A 16526-nucleotide genomic window follows, 5' to 3' on the forward strand; every position below is an offset into this window, starting at 1 on the left:
TAAATGTTTTCAAAAAATTGCCAAATTTACAAAAAAAAAAAAATTAAAATCAGAGTTTATTTATTTTCTTGAGTAAGTACAATTCACAGTCATTCATGACCTCCACTAAGATCATCTCCAACCAGACACAAACTTAAAATGCTTGTATCATAGTTTTCTGTTCTAAAAAATGCATAATTGAAAGTCTTTAATAGGGTTCATATGAAGGTTCAAATGCTTTAAAAAAAACATACGGGCGTGCACCGGTCATTTGGATGACACACGCTTAAGAGTACAATATGCAATCCTAAGAAACTGTAAGATCCAAGATACCATAACCAAGGTAGGGTGAGCAATCAACACTCAGCGATTACCGTAGTTCTTTAACAACGATTATGAAAACCAGGCACTGTAATATGTTAAATAAATCAACTGCAACTAGTGCAGATCAATGCTAAGAAATACTACATAGAAAAGTAACTTAGCCGGAATCGTACTTGGCTATTTAAACGAATAGACCGAAATCTGTTCTATATTGTAAACGAATCGGTAGAAAGAAGACAAAAACCTGACGGACAATTTGTATCGGAGAAATAGCAGATGTCCAACCACAAGTAACTACATGCTTCAAGGGATCCAATAATGCATTAACATCATCCCAAATACCACAAAGAATTTTCGACACCACCCCCAACAAAGGCCATTTTCGCGAGAAGATTATAGCAGAGAAGATTCGTGTTAAGGTTTAAAAAATCGATGAGAGAGAAATCATGAGTGAAGTTAGCTTCACTTCTATTTTCAATGTAAAATGATGTCAAACAAGCACACATGAGTGAATCTTGCTTCACTACACTTCCTTTTACATTCCTTTTATATTAAAAGTTTAGTGAAGCTAACTTCATTTCTATGTGTTTTTATTATATTTTGATAATATTAATTATATTAATATTTATATATAACTAACTATATAAGTAAAAATTATATTAATTATATTGTGATAATATTATTTATATTTATATATAACGGTAAGGTTTACATAGAAGTTCAAACTAGCATGACACCCCACTGTCATAGCGCTTATAGATGAAATCGAATTCGTAACTTTTTGATCTCTTAAACCAACTTTTATCACTAGGCTACTTTGGTGGGGTATGTTTAAATGATTTACATGAATGTATAAATGCATTTACATAAATATGTTAATGGTTTTATATGAAAATTACATGTATATATAATCCTGAAATTTATTCATCAATATTTCAGTTTTACATTGTTAAAATGAAGTGAAGCAATCTTCACTCTTATGCGTTTGATTTACTTCTTTTTACATTGCAAAAGGAGCTTTGCGTCAAGCTGAACCCAGAAAGAATTAGTATTATTTACGGCTTTTGGATATATTCTTTTTAACACGAACATGATTTATTAATATAATATTTTTTTGTGAAATCTGATTGATCTGGAATAAGGAACACCCAATTTGGTAGCAGAAGATTTGGCATGAGATCAAATGAACTTAGGCTAAGTAAAGATGATATTTACAGCATGATTTCATAACCTTTATTGAGGTTAGGGGTAGGTCCTGCCTATTTCTCTATTAGAGAAATATTGGATGTTCTTGAATTCTACAAATTAAGTTCAATAATGATATTATAATTTACTACTTTTTTTATCACATTTATTTTTGTAATAGTTTTTGAATTCATCTTTATTGCTTAAAGGATTATATTTTTAAAAACTTATTTGCATTTACAGAAAAAAAAAATATTGATTCTCTTACTGTTCCGTTTGGTGGCCTCTATGGGTAACCCCTTTGGAAAACCCATTCAAAGAAAGGTGAATCATGTATTGTATTTTGAAAAACCCAAAGTTTTAATGTTCATACAAAAATCAAAATTAGTTTGGTACTTGAAGAGTTAAAGTACCTAATATCCATGTGAAATGATTTGTAAAAACATATCCAACAAAAAATTGTTAACATATTTTATATGTTTGATGAGGTTTAAATTTTTAAATTTTTTTTATATATTTTAAGTAAAAATCCTTAATAATTATATGATTTTTTCTAATGATTTCAATTTTAATTTTTAATTAGTTATTACTAATTAATATTAAAATATAATTAATCCAAAACTATATATTTTTTTTATTTAAAAGTTGTGTAAGAAAATAAAGTATATATTATAAAGTTCAAATTATAATGGTAAAATTATAATGGTGTAGATTTTTATTCAAAATCAAAATTTATATATTATTATAGAAAAATTATATTACAATAAATTATAATTTTTTTAAAACATACCTCATCAAACAATAATGTTTGAAAATTATATATCACCTAAAAAATCTTGTATAATAATTAATTGTTTATCTTATTATTATTATTAGTTTTATCTTATAATATTTTATTTTCAAATAAATTAATAATATAATTTTATTATAAATTTTTAAATTTATCAATTAAATATTCTATAACTAACTAATTTAATAATTAATAATAAGTTTATTGTTTATTATAAATATTATTTTATAAATTAGTTTAGATTATAATATGTTTATTAAAATATTAATATTTTATTTTTATTTTAAAACAAATTTTGTTCTAAACTTTTTTTTATAAAGCAGTTTACAAATACATTATTATTTATTTTAATTATTTTATTTTTAAATTTTGAAGTATTAAATTTTAATTATTATTTCTATATTATATAAAAATATTTTTCTTAAAACATTTTAAAGTTAAAAATTATATAATTTACATTTCATAAATTTGAATTTAATAATATTCTATAAATATTTTAAAAGATTAATAATTCTTTTTATTAAATTTATAATTTATATAACTTCCTTTTGATATTATAATTATAAATAAATGTTGTTTATAAATATTTTTTTATAAGTTTTTTTAAAACTTATTAAATTTATCAATATTATTTTATAACATAAATTATATATTTTATTAAAAATAATTTTATTAAATAGATATCTACAATTAAAAAATTAATAAAATATTAATTAATAGTAATTAATAGAATTTATTATTATTTTCTTGTAAAATTTAATTCTATGAGTTTTTTTAATATTTAAATTAAAATTATTTTAAATGAATTATTTAATTTCAAATTATGATTTTTCAAATAAATATAAATTAATTAATTACTTAATAATAATAATTATATAACAATAAATTATTTAATTAAAATAGAAAATAATAATTTGGTTCAATTATTTTTATTTAAATTTTAAATTTACAAGTTTATATATATTTAAAATAATTTTGATTTAAAAATAAAAAAAACTTAAATGAAATTTAAATTTATTTTATTATTATAAAATGAGTGAAATTTTATTAATTTTTTTATTTGGTTAATCTTTATTATTATATTTGGCTTAATAATTTCACAACTGTAAACATCTGAATTCATATTCATGTAATAATTTTTATTAATTAATAATAAAATATATAATTTATTTTAAAACTAATATTAATAAAGTTTATAATTTTCACAAAACTTTTGTAAAAATATTTAGAAATTAAAATAATAAATTATTTAATTAAAATATAAAATAATTAATAATTAAATTATATAATTTCATATATACTAATATTATGTTTTAAATAATTATTAAATCATAAAATAATAAATTATTTTAAAATTATATAAATTAACTATGTATAATTTGAAATAGATTATATAATTATATAATTAATTAATTAAATAATTAATAATAAAATATAATTAAACTTAATAATTAATTTATTAATTTTTGTTTCAATTTTTTATAAGTTAATAAATAAAAGTATTTCTATATATAATATGAAATTATTTTTGTATTTTTATATTAAAACACTGAAAATATTTTATATATTAGTTTTTATAAATTATAAATTAAGTAAGATAATTAATAATACTAAATATTCTTTTCAAAAATTTATTATATTTGTACTTTCAAAATTTAATTATTTTAATTAAATAATATGTTTATTATTTATTATATAAATAATTTTCTTATTTAATAAATTTGTTTTTTAATTATTATAATATTTATATTAAAAATATAATTATTTTACTTTTATTTAAAATAAAATCTTTATTTTAATTGTTGTTTATACATATATATTATCAATATTTTTAAGTAATTAATAATAATAAAATAATATTAATTTAAATATTAAAAAAACCTACACAAAATTTAAATTTAATTAATTTTTTAAATATATATAATTATAAATACAATAATTCATTTATAAATTATATAATAATAGGTGTAACCCCACTTAATATAATATATTTTTATTAAAATAATAAAAAATATAATTAGTTTTAAAAATACAATTAATAAAGTATATAATATTCACCAAACTTTTTAAAAATATTTTAAAAAATCATAAATTATTTTTTTTAAATTATATAAATTAACTGTGTATAATTTTAAATAGATTATATAATAAATTCACTATAATAATTAATAATAAATACAATTAAACTTAATAATTAATTTATTAATTTTTGGTGTAATTTGTTTTTAGTTAATACATATTATTATTTTAAATTTAAAATATTTATAAATTTAATATTATTAATTTAATGAATATGTCTATTAAAAATTTGAAAATATCTTATATATAAGTTTTAATGAAACATAAATTAATTAAGATTATTAATAATACTAAACATTTTTCTTGTTTAATAAATTTTGTTTTTAAACTTATAATATTTTTATTAAATTATAATTATTTTAATTATATTTTAAAACAAAATCTTTATTTTAATTGTTGTTTATAAATTATATATTACAAATATAGTATTAGTATTTAATTAATTAATAATAATAAAATAATAATTTTTTTTTTTTTGAAAATATATTATTTAAATTTTAATAATATTAATTAAAATATTATAAAAACTTACATACAATTTTAATTTATTTTATTTCTTAAATATATAATTCTTCTTCTTGTATATTTTATAATTCATTATACTTAAAATTTTATATTGTAGGCATTCCCAATTATTATAATATTTTTTTATTAAATTAATAAAACAATAAAATATATAATTTATTTAAAAAAAATATAAATCATTGTTATGATTAATCTAATTGTCTATAGTAACATTCTATCCTCCACCTTATTATAATTTGGTATTCAAATTTCAAAATAATTAGATCTCGAAGTCACGTTTTTCAAAAACTAACATTGTTTTATTCAAACTCAATTCAAGAGGTAAAATAAAAATTTAACATACCCCAATTTATAATAATATTATTAATTTATAATAATATTTAAATAATATTTTGAATTTTTAAATTCAAAATAATTGAAAGGAGAGATTTAAAAATAAACTAGATATAATTATTGGAATAATTAAACCGTAATTAGGAAAATTAAATAAAAATCAAAAATAATTTGAAGTTAAAATATTGTATTTATTTTACCTAAATTAAACTCAAAAAGGAGTTGAAATAATTTAATTATGATTTTAAACAAAAATTATGTATAATTTATGTCTTAAAACAATTAAATAAATACCCAACAATACTTAAAGATAAATAAATAAACATAATTTTTATTATGTTGTCAAAAATATTTTTGTGGACTAATTTGGCAAAGAAAAATACAAAAAAAGGGTTAAAATTCGATTTCAAATAATCCTTTTATTAAAAATATAAACTAATAATTCTGTGTGGTAGAAATTATGTATAAATTTTGCAGTAGTATTCAAAGCCATTAGATCTGCGATGGATTTTCATCCAGCCCCCCAGAAGAAGCCACGCACCCTATTGTAGTAGAAGCAGCGCGTCCGGGTCCACACGGAATCAGCTAACAGGTCGGTAACCCCGTTAGCCCAACGAATGACGGAAGGCCAATTAAAACAAATGATGTCGTTTTGTTCATCTCCTTCACGTACACCAGAGGCCCGCGATCTACGTCGGCGACCTTCTAGAAAACCTTATCTTTGCCATCTTCCATCCTTATCCTTCGAGATTTCAACCACGAGCACGTCTCTTCCTTGCCATCATTATCCCTATACTTTGAATTCAAAACATATACTCAAGTTAGGCTGCCAAGACAAAACAGAACAAAGAAAAGAAATTTTAGAAGATAAATTGAAGTTGAATTCGTCTATGAAACCGATTTAGATCGGGTGTAAATAGTCCTTAGGATTTCTTCTTCCAAATCATCAAACAAAATCTGTACATTACAGTGTGATTGAAGATCTGCAAAGAACTCCGTCGACTAGTTTTTAGGAGAAATTTCTCTGGTGATCTAGGCTTCGATCTAAGGGCTTGGGAAAGCTTCATACACATCATTAAAGTGTTTTCCAATCGCTAGTAAGCTTCAAGACCTACTGTAATTCAAGTTAGGATTCAAAATTTGATTTTTCCAAGCTTGATCGGGTTGATCATATTTAGGGCCCAATTTTTTCTTTCTTTAGTTGAAATCAACCCCTATATGATTTATAAGCTTTATGTCGAAAAATATTTTATCAATTCAACCTAAATAGAAAAAATCCATATTTGATTTGAAAATCTAAAAATTTTGAATTTCATGTTCTTGAACTTTAAGATTGGATTTTTATTCAAATAGTTTCTTAACATGTTTGTAAACATGTTAAGATGATTTCCAGATTATATTACATCCATCCCGATCATGTTTGAACCAACTGAAATAAAAAAATGGGTTTGAATTTCAGTTTTAAAAATTGTTACAGAGCTTGATTAATTACTTGTTTTGGTTGTGTTCGACTATAAACATCATTTGAAAGTTGTTGGAACAAGAATTAGGCCACGAGATGGCCTAAATAAGAAGTTCTCAATTTTTGCCCTAGAAATCGGGTTGAGAAATTGATCAACTTAGAGCTCGATTGATCGAGTTTAGGATTATGGATTATGATTCCTACATCTATATGAATTATTTGTAACTTACCGATCATGTTTTCATGATATGTATCAAAAGTTACAAAGTTGTAATCTTCATACCAAATGACCGGGAATTAGGACCGAGGACCGAGAAGCAGGACTAAGAATCATCAGTCCTGACTGAGACCGATGACCAAGAAAATTGACCTAAGACCAATACCCTAGACCGGTGTTCTTGAGCAAGGATCGAGAAATTCGATCGAGGATTCTAACCTAGGATAGAAAGGTCTGACATGGGATCGAGACTCCTATGTCCCATGACCGAGGAAGCTAGATCTGACACCAAGACTTCCAAACTTAGGACCAAACAACCTAAGTTCAGGACTGAGACTCCCGAACCCTAGGGACGAACCCTCCGGTCCCTTGACCGAGTGTTCTGAGCCCCGATCTAGACCACCCTTGGTTTAGACTGAGCCCATTCGAGCCCATACCGGTAAAAATAGACCCAAGCCCTAGGACTCCGATCATAAGGCCTGTTTGATTCCAATTTTCAAAATCTAAAATTATTTTTATAAATTTGAAACCCCAATCCATTTTCAAATAATTCCGAAAGGTTAGAAAATGAATTAAAATATTTTTGGGATATTTCTCAAATAAGAATTTTGACTAAGGCTATGTTTGAAATTTATTTTTAAATTATAATACCTTTTATGTTATTTTTAGGGTTTATACTAAATCTTATATAAACGCAATTGCATGTACGCATTTCTAAATAATTTTATACAATTATTAACGTAATCTAAACTTATCATTGTTTAGGACCCCATACTACTAATTAAAGGAAATAAATGTTATAAATAAATCTTTTAAAAAATAAAATTGTCTTCGATGGGCGCGGATGACATATCATGAAAGCTCTTTCCTGAGCGTAACCAAAATACGAACCTCTTATGAAACTCTAATATAAATTACGTTTATGTACCTACCTTTTATAGATTTTCTAAAATTATTTGACGACTATGTTTTCAAATAAATAATCTTTTATTAAATTAATTATGTTTGATTAATTTAAATTGGGGCTTTAATCAAATTATCATTTGATCCTCAGATTATTAAAATTTGAATAAAATTAATAATTTATACATAATTAATTTTAAAAGAAGCCAGGTACTATCAAAATCTTTTAAAATAATGTTTTATTTTAAATAAATGTCTAGCACGCATACCAAGTTTGAAACGCATCGAACATCGAGACACTCCGGATCCCCTATATTGCCACGTGTCATCTGACACGTGCTAAGCTACGGACTAGGGATTTCCCGGGGGTTACACTAACCGAATTAAATATAATAGGAGATTAAAAATTAAGGAGAGTTCTTCAAATAATAGAGTGTACTTTTGATATGACGCAAACAAATTTCCTCTTCTGAATAATACGTTATGTGTTAGCAAGACATTAATATTTTTCATATGGGACATTTTTCAATTTGTTCGCTAAGATGATTTCATATGATTTTTGTTGGGAGAAGATTTGAGAGTCAAATATTTTATCCAAAATCTCGTTCTTTTAATGTAACGTTATTATAGCGGAATTCTTATGGATAATATGTGTATGAAAAAAATATTGTATTATGATAAGTGGGTGTTGTATGTGTCACAAGAAAGTTGAATCAACAACTCACTTATTTTACATTTTCGATGGTGACTAGTATATGAAATCTTCTGTGGAGTATAACTAGAATTATTAGGTGATGCCCGAGATTTTTTGGTAGTTGTTGGAATGTTTGGATTGATAGGCTAATATGTCATGCCTACATATTTGATTTATCATTTTATTTATTTTCTGGTAGACTATCTAGTTGGAAAAAAATTGTCGAACTTTTAATGATCGTAGTTGTCCGGTGCGTATCATTTATAATGTTATTATTACGATGTTTTCTAAGATTTGTTCTGAAAAGTCGGCTGTGAAGTTAATTGTTCTTCTCGAGGACCTACGAGCTCAATAACCTATTGGGTAACATGTTTGTTTTTTATTTTTATTTCATGTTTTATCGTTACACTTAAATTTTTCTATTTTATTTTTAATATACATTTATCATTTATAAAAAGAAAACAACTAAATTTTTATTGGTAATGAAAAACTGTATATATATATATATATATATATATATATATATATATATATATATATATATATATATATAATAATAATGTTATTTGTTTAAACACTTAAAATAAAGATTTTTTTTGTATTTATAAAATTAAAACAACTACATAAATATTAGTTATAAAAAATCATGTATAAATAGAATTAACGTTCAAACTCCAAATGCATAACCAAGGAACTGTAGTATTGCTAAATCACATTATCTAATATCTATGAAGCCTAAACTAATAACCATAAATCAACCAAAGAATTTCGGTGACCATTTAGCAAACTAAACAAATAAAATATATGTTGGCGTCAACTATAAACTTGATTTGTCATTTGTCCAATCATCAAAATTGTTTATCTTTCTATCCTTATGAATAAAATTGGGTCACAAAAAAAATCTCATATGGTGCTAAATGATTATATTGCGCTAATCTCCATTTCCTTACATACACTAACTTCTAAAATCAAGCTTTTCTTCTTGGACGCCTTAACCCTACAACAATTTCTCCTTGGAGACTGCAAAAACATGGTACAAATGAAAGTGTCAAAAAGAAAAACAACGTTCATGGGAAATTTAATCATAATTGCAATAAAAACCGTGGCAAAAATACTTAATTTACCCTGTCCCATAAATGTGGATCGGTTTTCTTGTAAACCACAATTTTCTCAAGTGAACCGGGATCGGGCATCTTCCATTTACATTCAAGTTGAGTAACACGATGATGCATATATTGAGTTTCCGTTACATTAGTCGACAAATCTAGTTTCGCCTTTGACAGGTAAAAAATAAACGCTTTCTGACACGGATTCCTAGCAATGGGCCTCGTGTTGAAAGCATAGCCCTTGTAATCGGTATTTTTGTACCAATTCGAGAACGTACGAGGAGGTATTTCGACTTCCTTTGGTGTTAGATACCCACGAAAGACTTGAACCGCGAATCCCCATGACACCGTGATTGTCCATTTCTTTTCGACCTCGTAACAAATGGATTGTTGAACAAGGCCTGCTGAATCGAACTTCATAGGAAGCATAAGATGCTTTAGGGATTGAACTCTTGTCATGTTTGGGAAAATTGGCTGGATTAGGTCGAGGTGATGCAAAGTTACCAATGGAGTCACAGGGTGCGCGGCTAAGATACCAAACAAGTCTCCATATATGTCACACTACCAAATTTGAAGATTTAGAGATTAATCATATAATTATTTTTTTTTGCATATAAATAAAATTATTATTTGTATTAGAATGTAAAATAAGAGTAATTATATAGGGTATTTTTTTTTTTAATTCCAATAACATAATATTCCATAATTTTTTACTACACAACTTATTCCATAATTTTCGACCCAATTAAGGGAGGATCTAGAAGCCTACCCGGGCTTTAGTTTGAGTGGTCTAAAATATTTTGTAGGTAAATGATAATAACGATGAAAAAAACGTTGTTATTGATAGTTTTTCGTCGCTAAAGAGAATTAGCGACAATTAAACTATATATATTTTGTTTGTTTACTTGATATTATTATCTTTCTATCCCTGTTAAATTTATGAAAACATTTTATCCCGGATATATTTTAAATCCTAACTCTGTCTCCGATTTCATTACACGATATTCCTGTTCATGTCGTTCTCTAAAGGTAAATTTATGAAAACATTTTATCCCGGGTATATTTTAAATCGTAACTACGCCACCCAATTCATGTCTTTACTCTAAACTAAAAATAGATGTACCTGGTGAAAACCGAGTTCTTTAGTGAGTGGAACACCGAGTTCAGCCATACATGCTTGCATCCGATCATCCGACCCATAAAGACTCGGATATCTCTTTATACACCTATCCTGCATTTCTTCAATCGCCACCGCTAACGGATAACTAATCGCAAAACCCCCGCCGCCGTACGCCATCAAGTACGAAAATGCTATGTTCTGCACATGGCTCTCCGACGAACTTCCGATGTAATAAAACCCACCGTGATCGTACTTCGACAAAACCCTCACAAGATTATCCGTAATAAACACCGTGTCATCATCGCCCATCACGAACCACCGCACGCCGTTCACCCCCAACCGCACAGTCTCCGACACGATTCTCGATATCCTAATCGCCGACCTGTGTCCTTTCTTGTTGGTGTATCGAAACCCAGAAGTGTTACCGGAGATTAGAATCCGGGGTAGTATATCGTTAGGAAAGGTCTTGACGGCTCGATCCAGCCAGACGTATCCCCGCATTTCCTTCTCCGGTCGCCACCATAGCTTTAAATACTCCTTTCTTTTTTCCCAGAGAGACGCTGATGCCGCAATACCAAACATTATATGCTTTAATTCAGTCTTTTCTTGGTGGTCTGTAGCATTGGAATGGTACTCGTGGTGACGATCGGCGGCGGTGGGTAAAGGGTGGTTATCGTGGCAGGGGTGAGAAGAGAAAAGGAAGGTTATTGTAAAGAGGACATAAATAGAGGAGGCAAGAATAACAAGAAAGAGCAAGAACTTGGGCGAAGGGCGGCCGCCGGCGACGGCGCCTGTATGAGTCCTAATAGAATTCCAATCAACATTTTCGGTGATTTTGTGGGGAAATTTCATTGTTCTTCTAACTAAATGCATTTTGTTGAAGAATGAGATCGATGTTTATTGATGGAAATTGAAAATCCCTGGGGGCGCTATTGATCGGAGCTCCAACAATGTAGAGAGAGAGAGAGGGTGGGGGAAGCAGAGGATTGGCCGGAGGAAGAAGAAACATTAATTAATGGTTTGAGTTTATAGAAAATTGAGATGAATTAAATTTCACGATGAAAATGTATATAAATTTTAAATTATGGACAAATTTAAAACTTATTTACTATTATATTATTATTTAAACGTAAAGAATTACGATAAGAATACCAGAATGACTTAAATTAATGGTTTTAAATTTATAAATTTATCTGCGAAAAATATGAACTTACTCTAATATAATAATACTTATTTTGAAAGTTACTATTATATTATTTACTCTTTTAATTAAAAAATATTTAATTATACATATTTTTATAATATTAAATAATCAATATTTTACTTAAATTATAAATTTTTTATAATTATTAAAAAGAAATCTTCCATTCGTCATTGATATATTCTTTAATTTTCTTTGAAAAAATCAGGTCTCACGTAGTTCTCCATTGGTGATGATGACATATTTGTATAAAACTAGAAGTCAACTAGTCCACTCGAAGCTGAGGACTAGCTGGAGATTTCCATCTTAGTAATACAATACTAGAGGTTGATTAGTCCACTCTTAGTTGGGGACTAACTATTGGAGAATCGTTACATAGCCTTACAAGACTAGAGCTTGGGTTAGTCCACTCCTGGCTAGGGACTAGCTCTAGGAAGGCATGACATAACTGTACAATGCTAGAGGTCGATTAGTCCACTCCTGATGGGGACTAACTCTGGAGGATCGTAATATGGTCCTACAAGACCAATGGCTCAAATAGTCCTTTAGAGGCTGGGGACCAATCCTCGAGAATTTTGAGGTTGATTAGTCCATAAAGACTAAACCTGTCTTAATTCTGGTAAGACTAGACCAGAGTCGTTATAATTCTGGTAAGACTAGACCAGAGTCGTGATAATCTTTCTAGGGCTAGATTAGAGCCATTGTAATCTTACTAAGGCTAGATTAGAGCCGAAGTAATCCCACTAAGGCTAGATTAGAGTCGTGATAATCTTGCTAAGGCTAGATTAATTCCGCGATAATCCTGCTAAGGTTATATTAGAGCCATGATAATCCTACTAAGGCTGGATTAGAGTAATTGTAATCCTGTTAAGGCTAGATTAGGGCCGTGATAATCCTACTAAGGCTAGATTAGAGCCGTGATAATCCTGCTAAGTCTAGATTAGAGCCGTGGTAATCCTGCTAAGGCTAGATTAGAGTTGTGATAATCCTACTAAGGCTATATTAGAGCCGTGATAATCATGTTAAGGCTAGATTAGAGCCGTGATAATCCTGCTAAAACTAGATTAGAGCCGTGGAAATTCTGCTAAGGTTAGATTAAAGCCGTAATAATCCTGCTAAGGCTAGATTAGAGTCGTGATTTTGCGCGAAGTGATATTACACATAATATCGTTTTAGGGCGACTACATTGCTCGAAGGAATAAATTCTTCACCTTCAACTGTCGAAAGGCAAACTGCACCTCCATAGAGGATTTTCTTGATGAGGAGAGGACCTTCCCATTATGGTCGGAACTTGCCCCTAGGGTTTATTAGTTCACGGGTTACTTTGAGCACCAAGTCACCTTCCTTTAGGCTTTTGGGTTTGACCTTTCTATTAAAGGTATTAGCCATTCGTTTCTAGTAAGCTTGGTTTTGCATAACGCGTCTAACCCGTGGTCTTCCATTAACGTCAACTGGTCGTATCGATCTTTTGCCTAATCTTCTTCAATGACGTGAGATTCCAACAAGACTCTCAGTGTGGAGATTTCAATCTCGATGGGTTGTATGGCGTCCATACCGTATACCCGAGGATATGGATTCTCGTCTTTTAATGCTTGAGCAGTCGTACGATATCCCCATAAGGCGAATGACAACTTTTTATGCCAATTCTTATACGTGCTGGTTATCTTCTTGATGATCCTGATCACATTCTTGTTTGCCGCTTCGACCACACCGTTAGTTTGGGTTCGATAGAGTGAAGATTTATGACGTTCAATCTTGAATTCTTTGAGAAGGGATTAAACATTTTCCTGGAAGTGTCTTCTATTATCCGAGATAATAGCATGAGGTACTCCGTACCTGGCTATGATGTTAACGCAAATGAATTTTGCTACCTGAGTAGACTTGAGAATCTTATAAGATGTTGCCTCAACCCATTTAGTGAAATAGTCGATGGCTACGAGTATGAACTCGTGTCCATTGGAAGCATGGGAATAAATTTTCCAATTGACATCAATGCCCCACGTCGAAAAGGGTCATGGTGATGTCATGTAGTACAACAAAGATGCTGGAGTATGCTTTAGATTAGCATAGATTTGACATTAGTGACAACTTTTCACATAGCTGACACACTCTTGCTCGATCTTTTGCCAATAATATTTGAGGCAAAGTATTTTCTTGGCAAGGGCTAGTCCATTCATGAGCGGACCACACACACCTACGTGTACTTCCTCTATGATCCGTCATGATTCGGGATCATCGACGCAAAGCATGTTTTGACCATCAAAAGATCGTTTGTATAACTTGTTATCTATCTGAGCATAGTTCGTGGAATACTGGCGCATGGCTTTTCGTTCCTTAGCTCGGAAGTGGAACGGATATTCTCCATACACAATATAGTTTTGAAGAATATCAAACCATGGTTCGGTGTGCACTTGAATGGAGGCTACCACTCCGACTTCAAAATTGGATTTATGTTTTTGACGGATCTTTAGAGGTTTGACCTTAATTCAAACAAGAATTTAGTTCATAGCTGCTAGCGTAGCCAAGGCATCGACAAAGCGATTCTGGATTCTAGGTGCGTGTAAAAAAGACACGTGATCGAACTTGTCGATAAAATGAAGTAGGCGAGTGTGATAGGGTTTGAGATTTTCTCTTCATACTTGCCATATTTTGTTAACCTAGGATATAACCAAATTAGAGTCGCTAACCACGTCTAATTTAGCTGCTCCTCTTTCGTATGCGATTTTGAGACCTGAGAGACATGCTTCATACTTAGTCTCATTGTTTATTACAGAATACTCTAACTTAATAGAGATGGGATTGTAGGTTCCCTAGGGATCTATCAAGAGAATTCCAATTCCATAGCCATGTTTGGAGGAAGCTCCGTTAAACATTAACTTTCATGTGTCTAAAGATAAAGACATTATGGAGTCATCAGGAAAGTCGAGTTCAAAAGAAGGCTCGACCGTGAATGTCACTCCCTTATAGTTCAATTCGTACACAGTCATTCTCTTACTTAAGTAGTAGACGGAAATCTTGAGTTTATCCTCATTTTCTTGAGCCAACAGGCTGCCCATAGTTGAATCTGTCACTATGAGATAGAGAATTAAAAGAATACCGATGGTGACCTTAGATAGTCTTTAATCTTATCAAAATCTTGTTGACAAGTGTCATCCAATTGAAAGTTTTGATCATTTTTCAGTAGTTTGAAGAGAGGATCACAAGTGAGAGTTAGTTTGCTGATGAAACGACCGATGAACTGGATTTTGCCGAGGAAGCCTCGGACTTCTCGCTCATTCCGAGGCACCGACAAAGACGTAATGGCCTCGATTTTGGAGGGATCGATTTCTATTCCGCGTTGGGTGATCAGAAATCCTACCATCTTACTAGCGGTGACTCCAAAAGCGCACTTCTTTGGGTTCAACCGAAGCCGATATTTTCGAATTGTTTGCAAGAATTTGTCTAAGTTGGGAATATGGCCCTTTTGATCCTTAGACTTTTCGATCATGTCGTCTATGTAGACTTCCACCTCTTTATGGATCATGTCGTGTAAGATCATCGTTACTACTCGTTGATAAGTAGCTTCGGCGTTTTTGAGACCGAATGGCATGGCTCTAAAACAGAATGTGCCTACCTTCGTGATGAAGGTAGTCTTTTCTTTATCTTCTTCAGCGACCATGATTTGGTTATATCTTGAGAATCCAACCATTAAAGACAAGAGTTGATTGCCATCAGCATGATCGACCATAATGTCGATGTGGGGCAAAGGAAAGCTATCCTTAGGACTGGCTTTGTTCAGATCGCGATAGTCTACACACACGCGCATCCTTCCATCCTTCTTCAAGACGGGAACCACATTGGCTATCCATGTGGGGGTAGTCCACAGTTTCGAGGAATTTTGCTTCCAACTACTTCTAGACTTCTTCTTTAACCTTGGCAACAACCTCGATTTTCATCTGTCTTAACCTTTGTTTAACGGATTTCGCCTCTAGATAAAGAGGAATTTGATGTTGAACGATTGCATGATCCACTCCGAGCATATCCTTGTAAGACCAGGTGAACACGTCTTTATTGGTCTTCAGTAATTCGATCATCTCATGACGTTCTTCATCACTCACGTTTGAGGATCGTCATGAGTATTAAGGTTTACATCGATTGTCATCTCAACTATAGAAACGATTTCGTCCTTGTGTTCCAAAAAGTTTTTCATTTCGAAAATAAATTCAGACTGGAATGAAACATCATTATCATCTGACATATATTTGAAACTGTACTCTAACGTTTTATTGGATGCTTTATTAAAAAAAGCAGATGACATCTTTTCAGGATTTTCATTACAAACTTCTTTATTCATTACAACATCAGACACTATTTAATAGTCCAAAAGGGGTGTGATGTTGCTATCAACACTTAAGTTGATTACATGAGCTTTATCAGCTGCTGGTAGGTTTGTGGAGTTTATCTTACAAGAGTCTTCATCAACAACCACATCCTTGTCCGTCAAAGAAAGATCTCCGACAAGCTTTTCCAGGGTTTCATGACAATAAACAGTCCTTTTCCTAATCATATTAAGGGATATATTAGGATCAAAAGAACAATATAAAAAGATTTCAAAACTTAGAGAACGAG

The 16526-nt window shown here is 29.7% G+C and overlaps 1 protein-coding gene across 1 annotated transcript; it reads right to left on the bottom strand.

Annotated features, from left to right (window-relative positions):
- Nucleotides 1–9412: 9412 nt before the first annotated feature.
- On the bottom strand, nucleotides 9413–11569 carry LOC124930478. Its single transcript, XM_047470817.1, has 3 exons — nucleotides 10721–11569; nucleotides 9616–10158; nucleotides 9413–9511 (listed from the first exon to the last, which is right to left on the bottom strand). The coding sequence occupies exons 1-3, from the start codon at nucleotides 11567–11569 to the stop codon at nucleotides 9413–9415; spliced, it is 1491 nt and encodes a 496-aa protein (XP_047326773.1).
- Between the last annotated feature and the right edge of the window lie 4957 nt (nucleotides 11570–16526).

The sequence above is a fragment of the Impatiens glandulifera genome, chromosome 3 (assembly GCF_907164915.1).
Source record: "Impatiens glandulifera chromosome 3, dImpGla2.1, whole genome shotgun sequence".
Taxonomy (NCBI): domain Eukaryota; kingdom Viridiplantae; phylum Streptophyta; class Magnoliopsida; order Ericales; family Balsaminaceae; genus Impatiens; species Impatiens glandulifera.

Excerpts from the sequence above, each read along its gene's own strand:
- LOC124930478 (XM_047470817.1), bottom strand. The coding sequence starts at position 11,569 with ATGAAATTTCCCCACAAAATCACCGAAAATGTTGATTGGAATTCTATT. Across the intron at positions 10,159-10,720 it reads AAGAACTCGGTTTTCACCAG|TGTGACATATATGGAGACTT; the intron begins GTACATCTATTT and ends CAAATTTGGTAG. Across the intron at positions 9,512-9,615 it reads ATCCACATTTATGGGACAGG|TCTCCAAGGAGAAATTGTTG; the intron begins GTAAATTAAGTA and ends ATGTTTTTGCAG.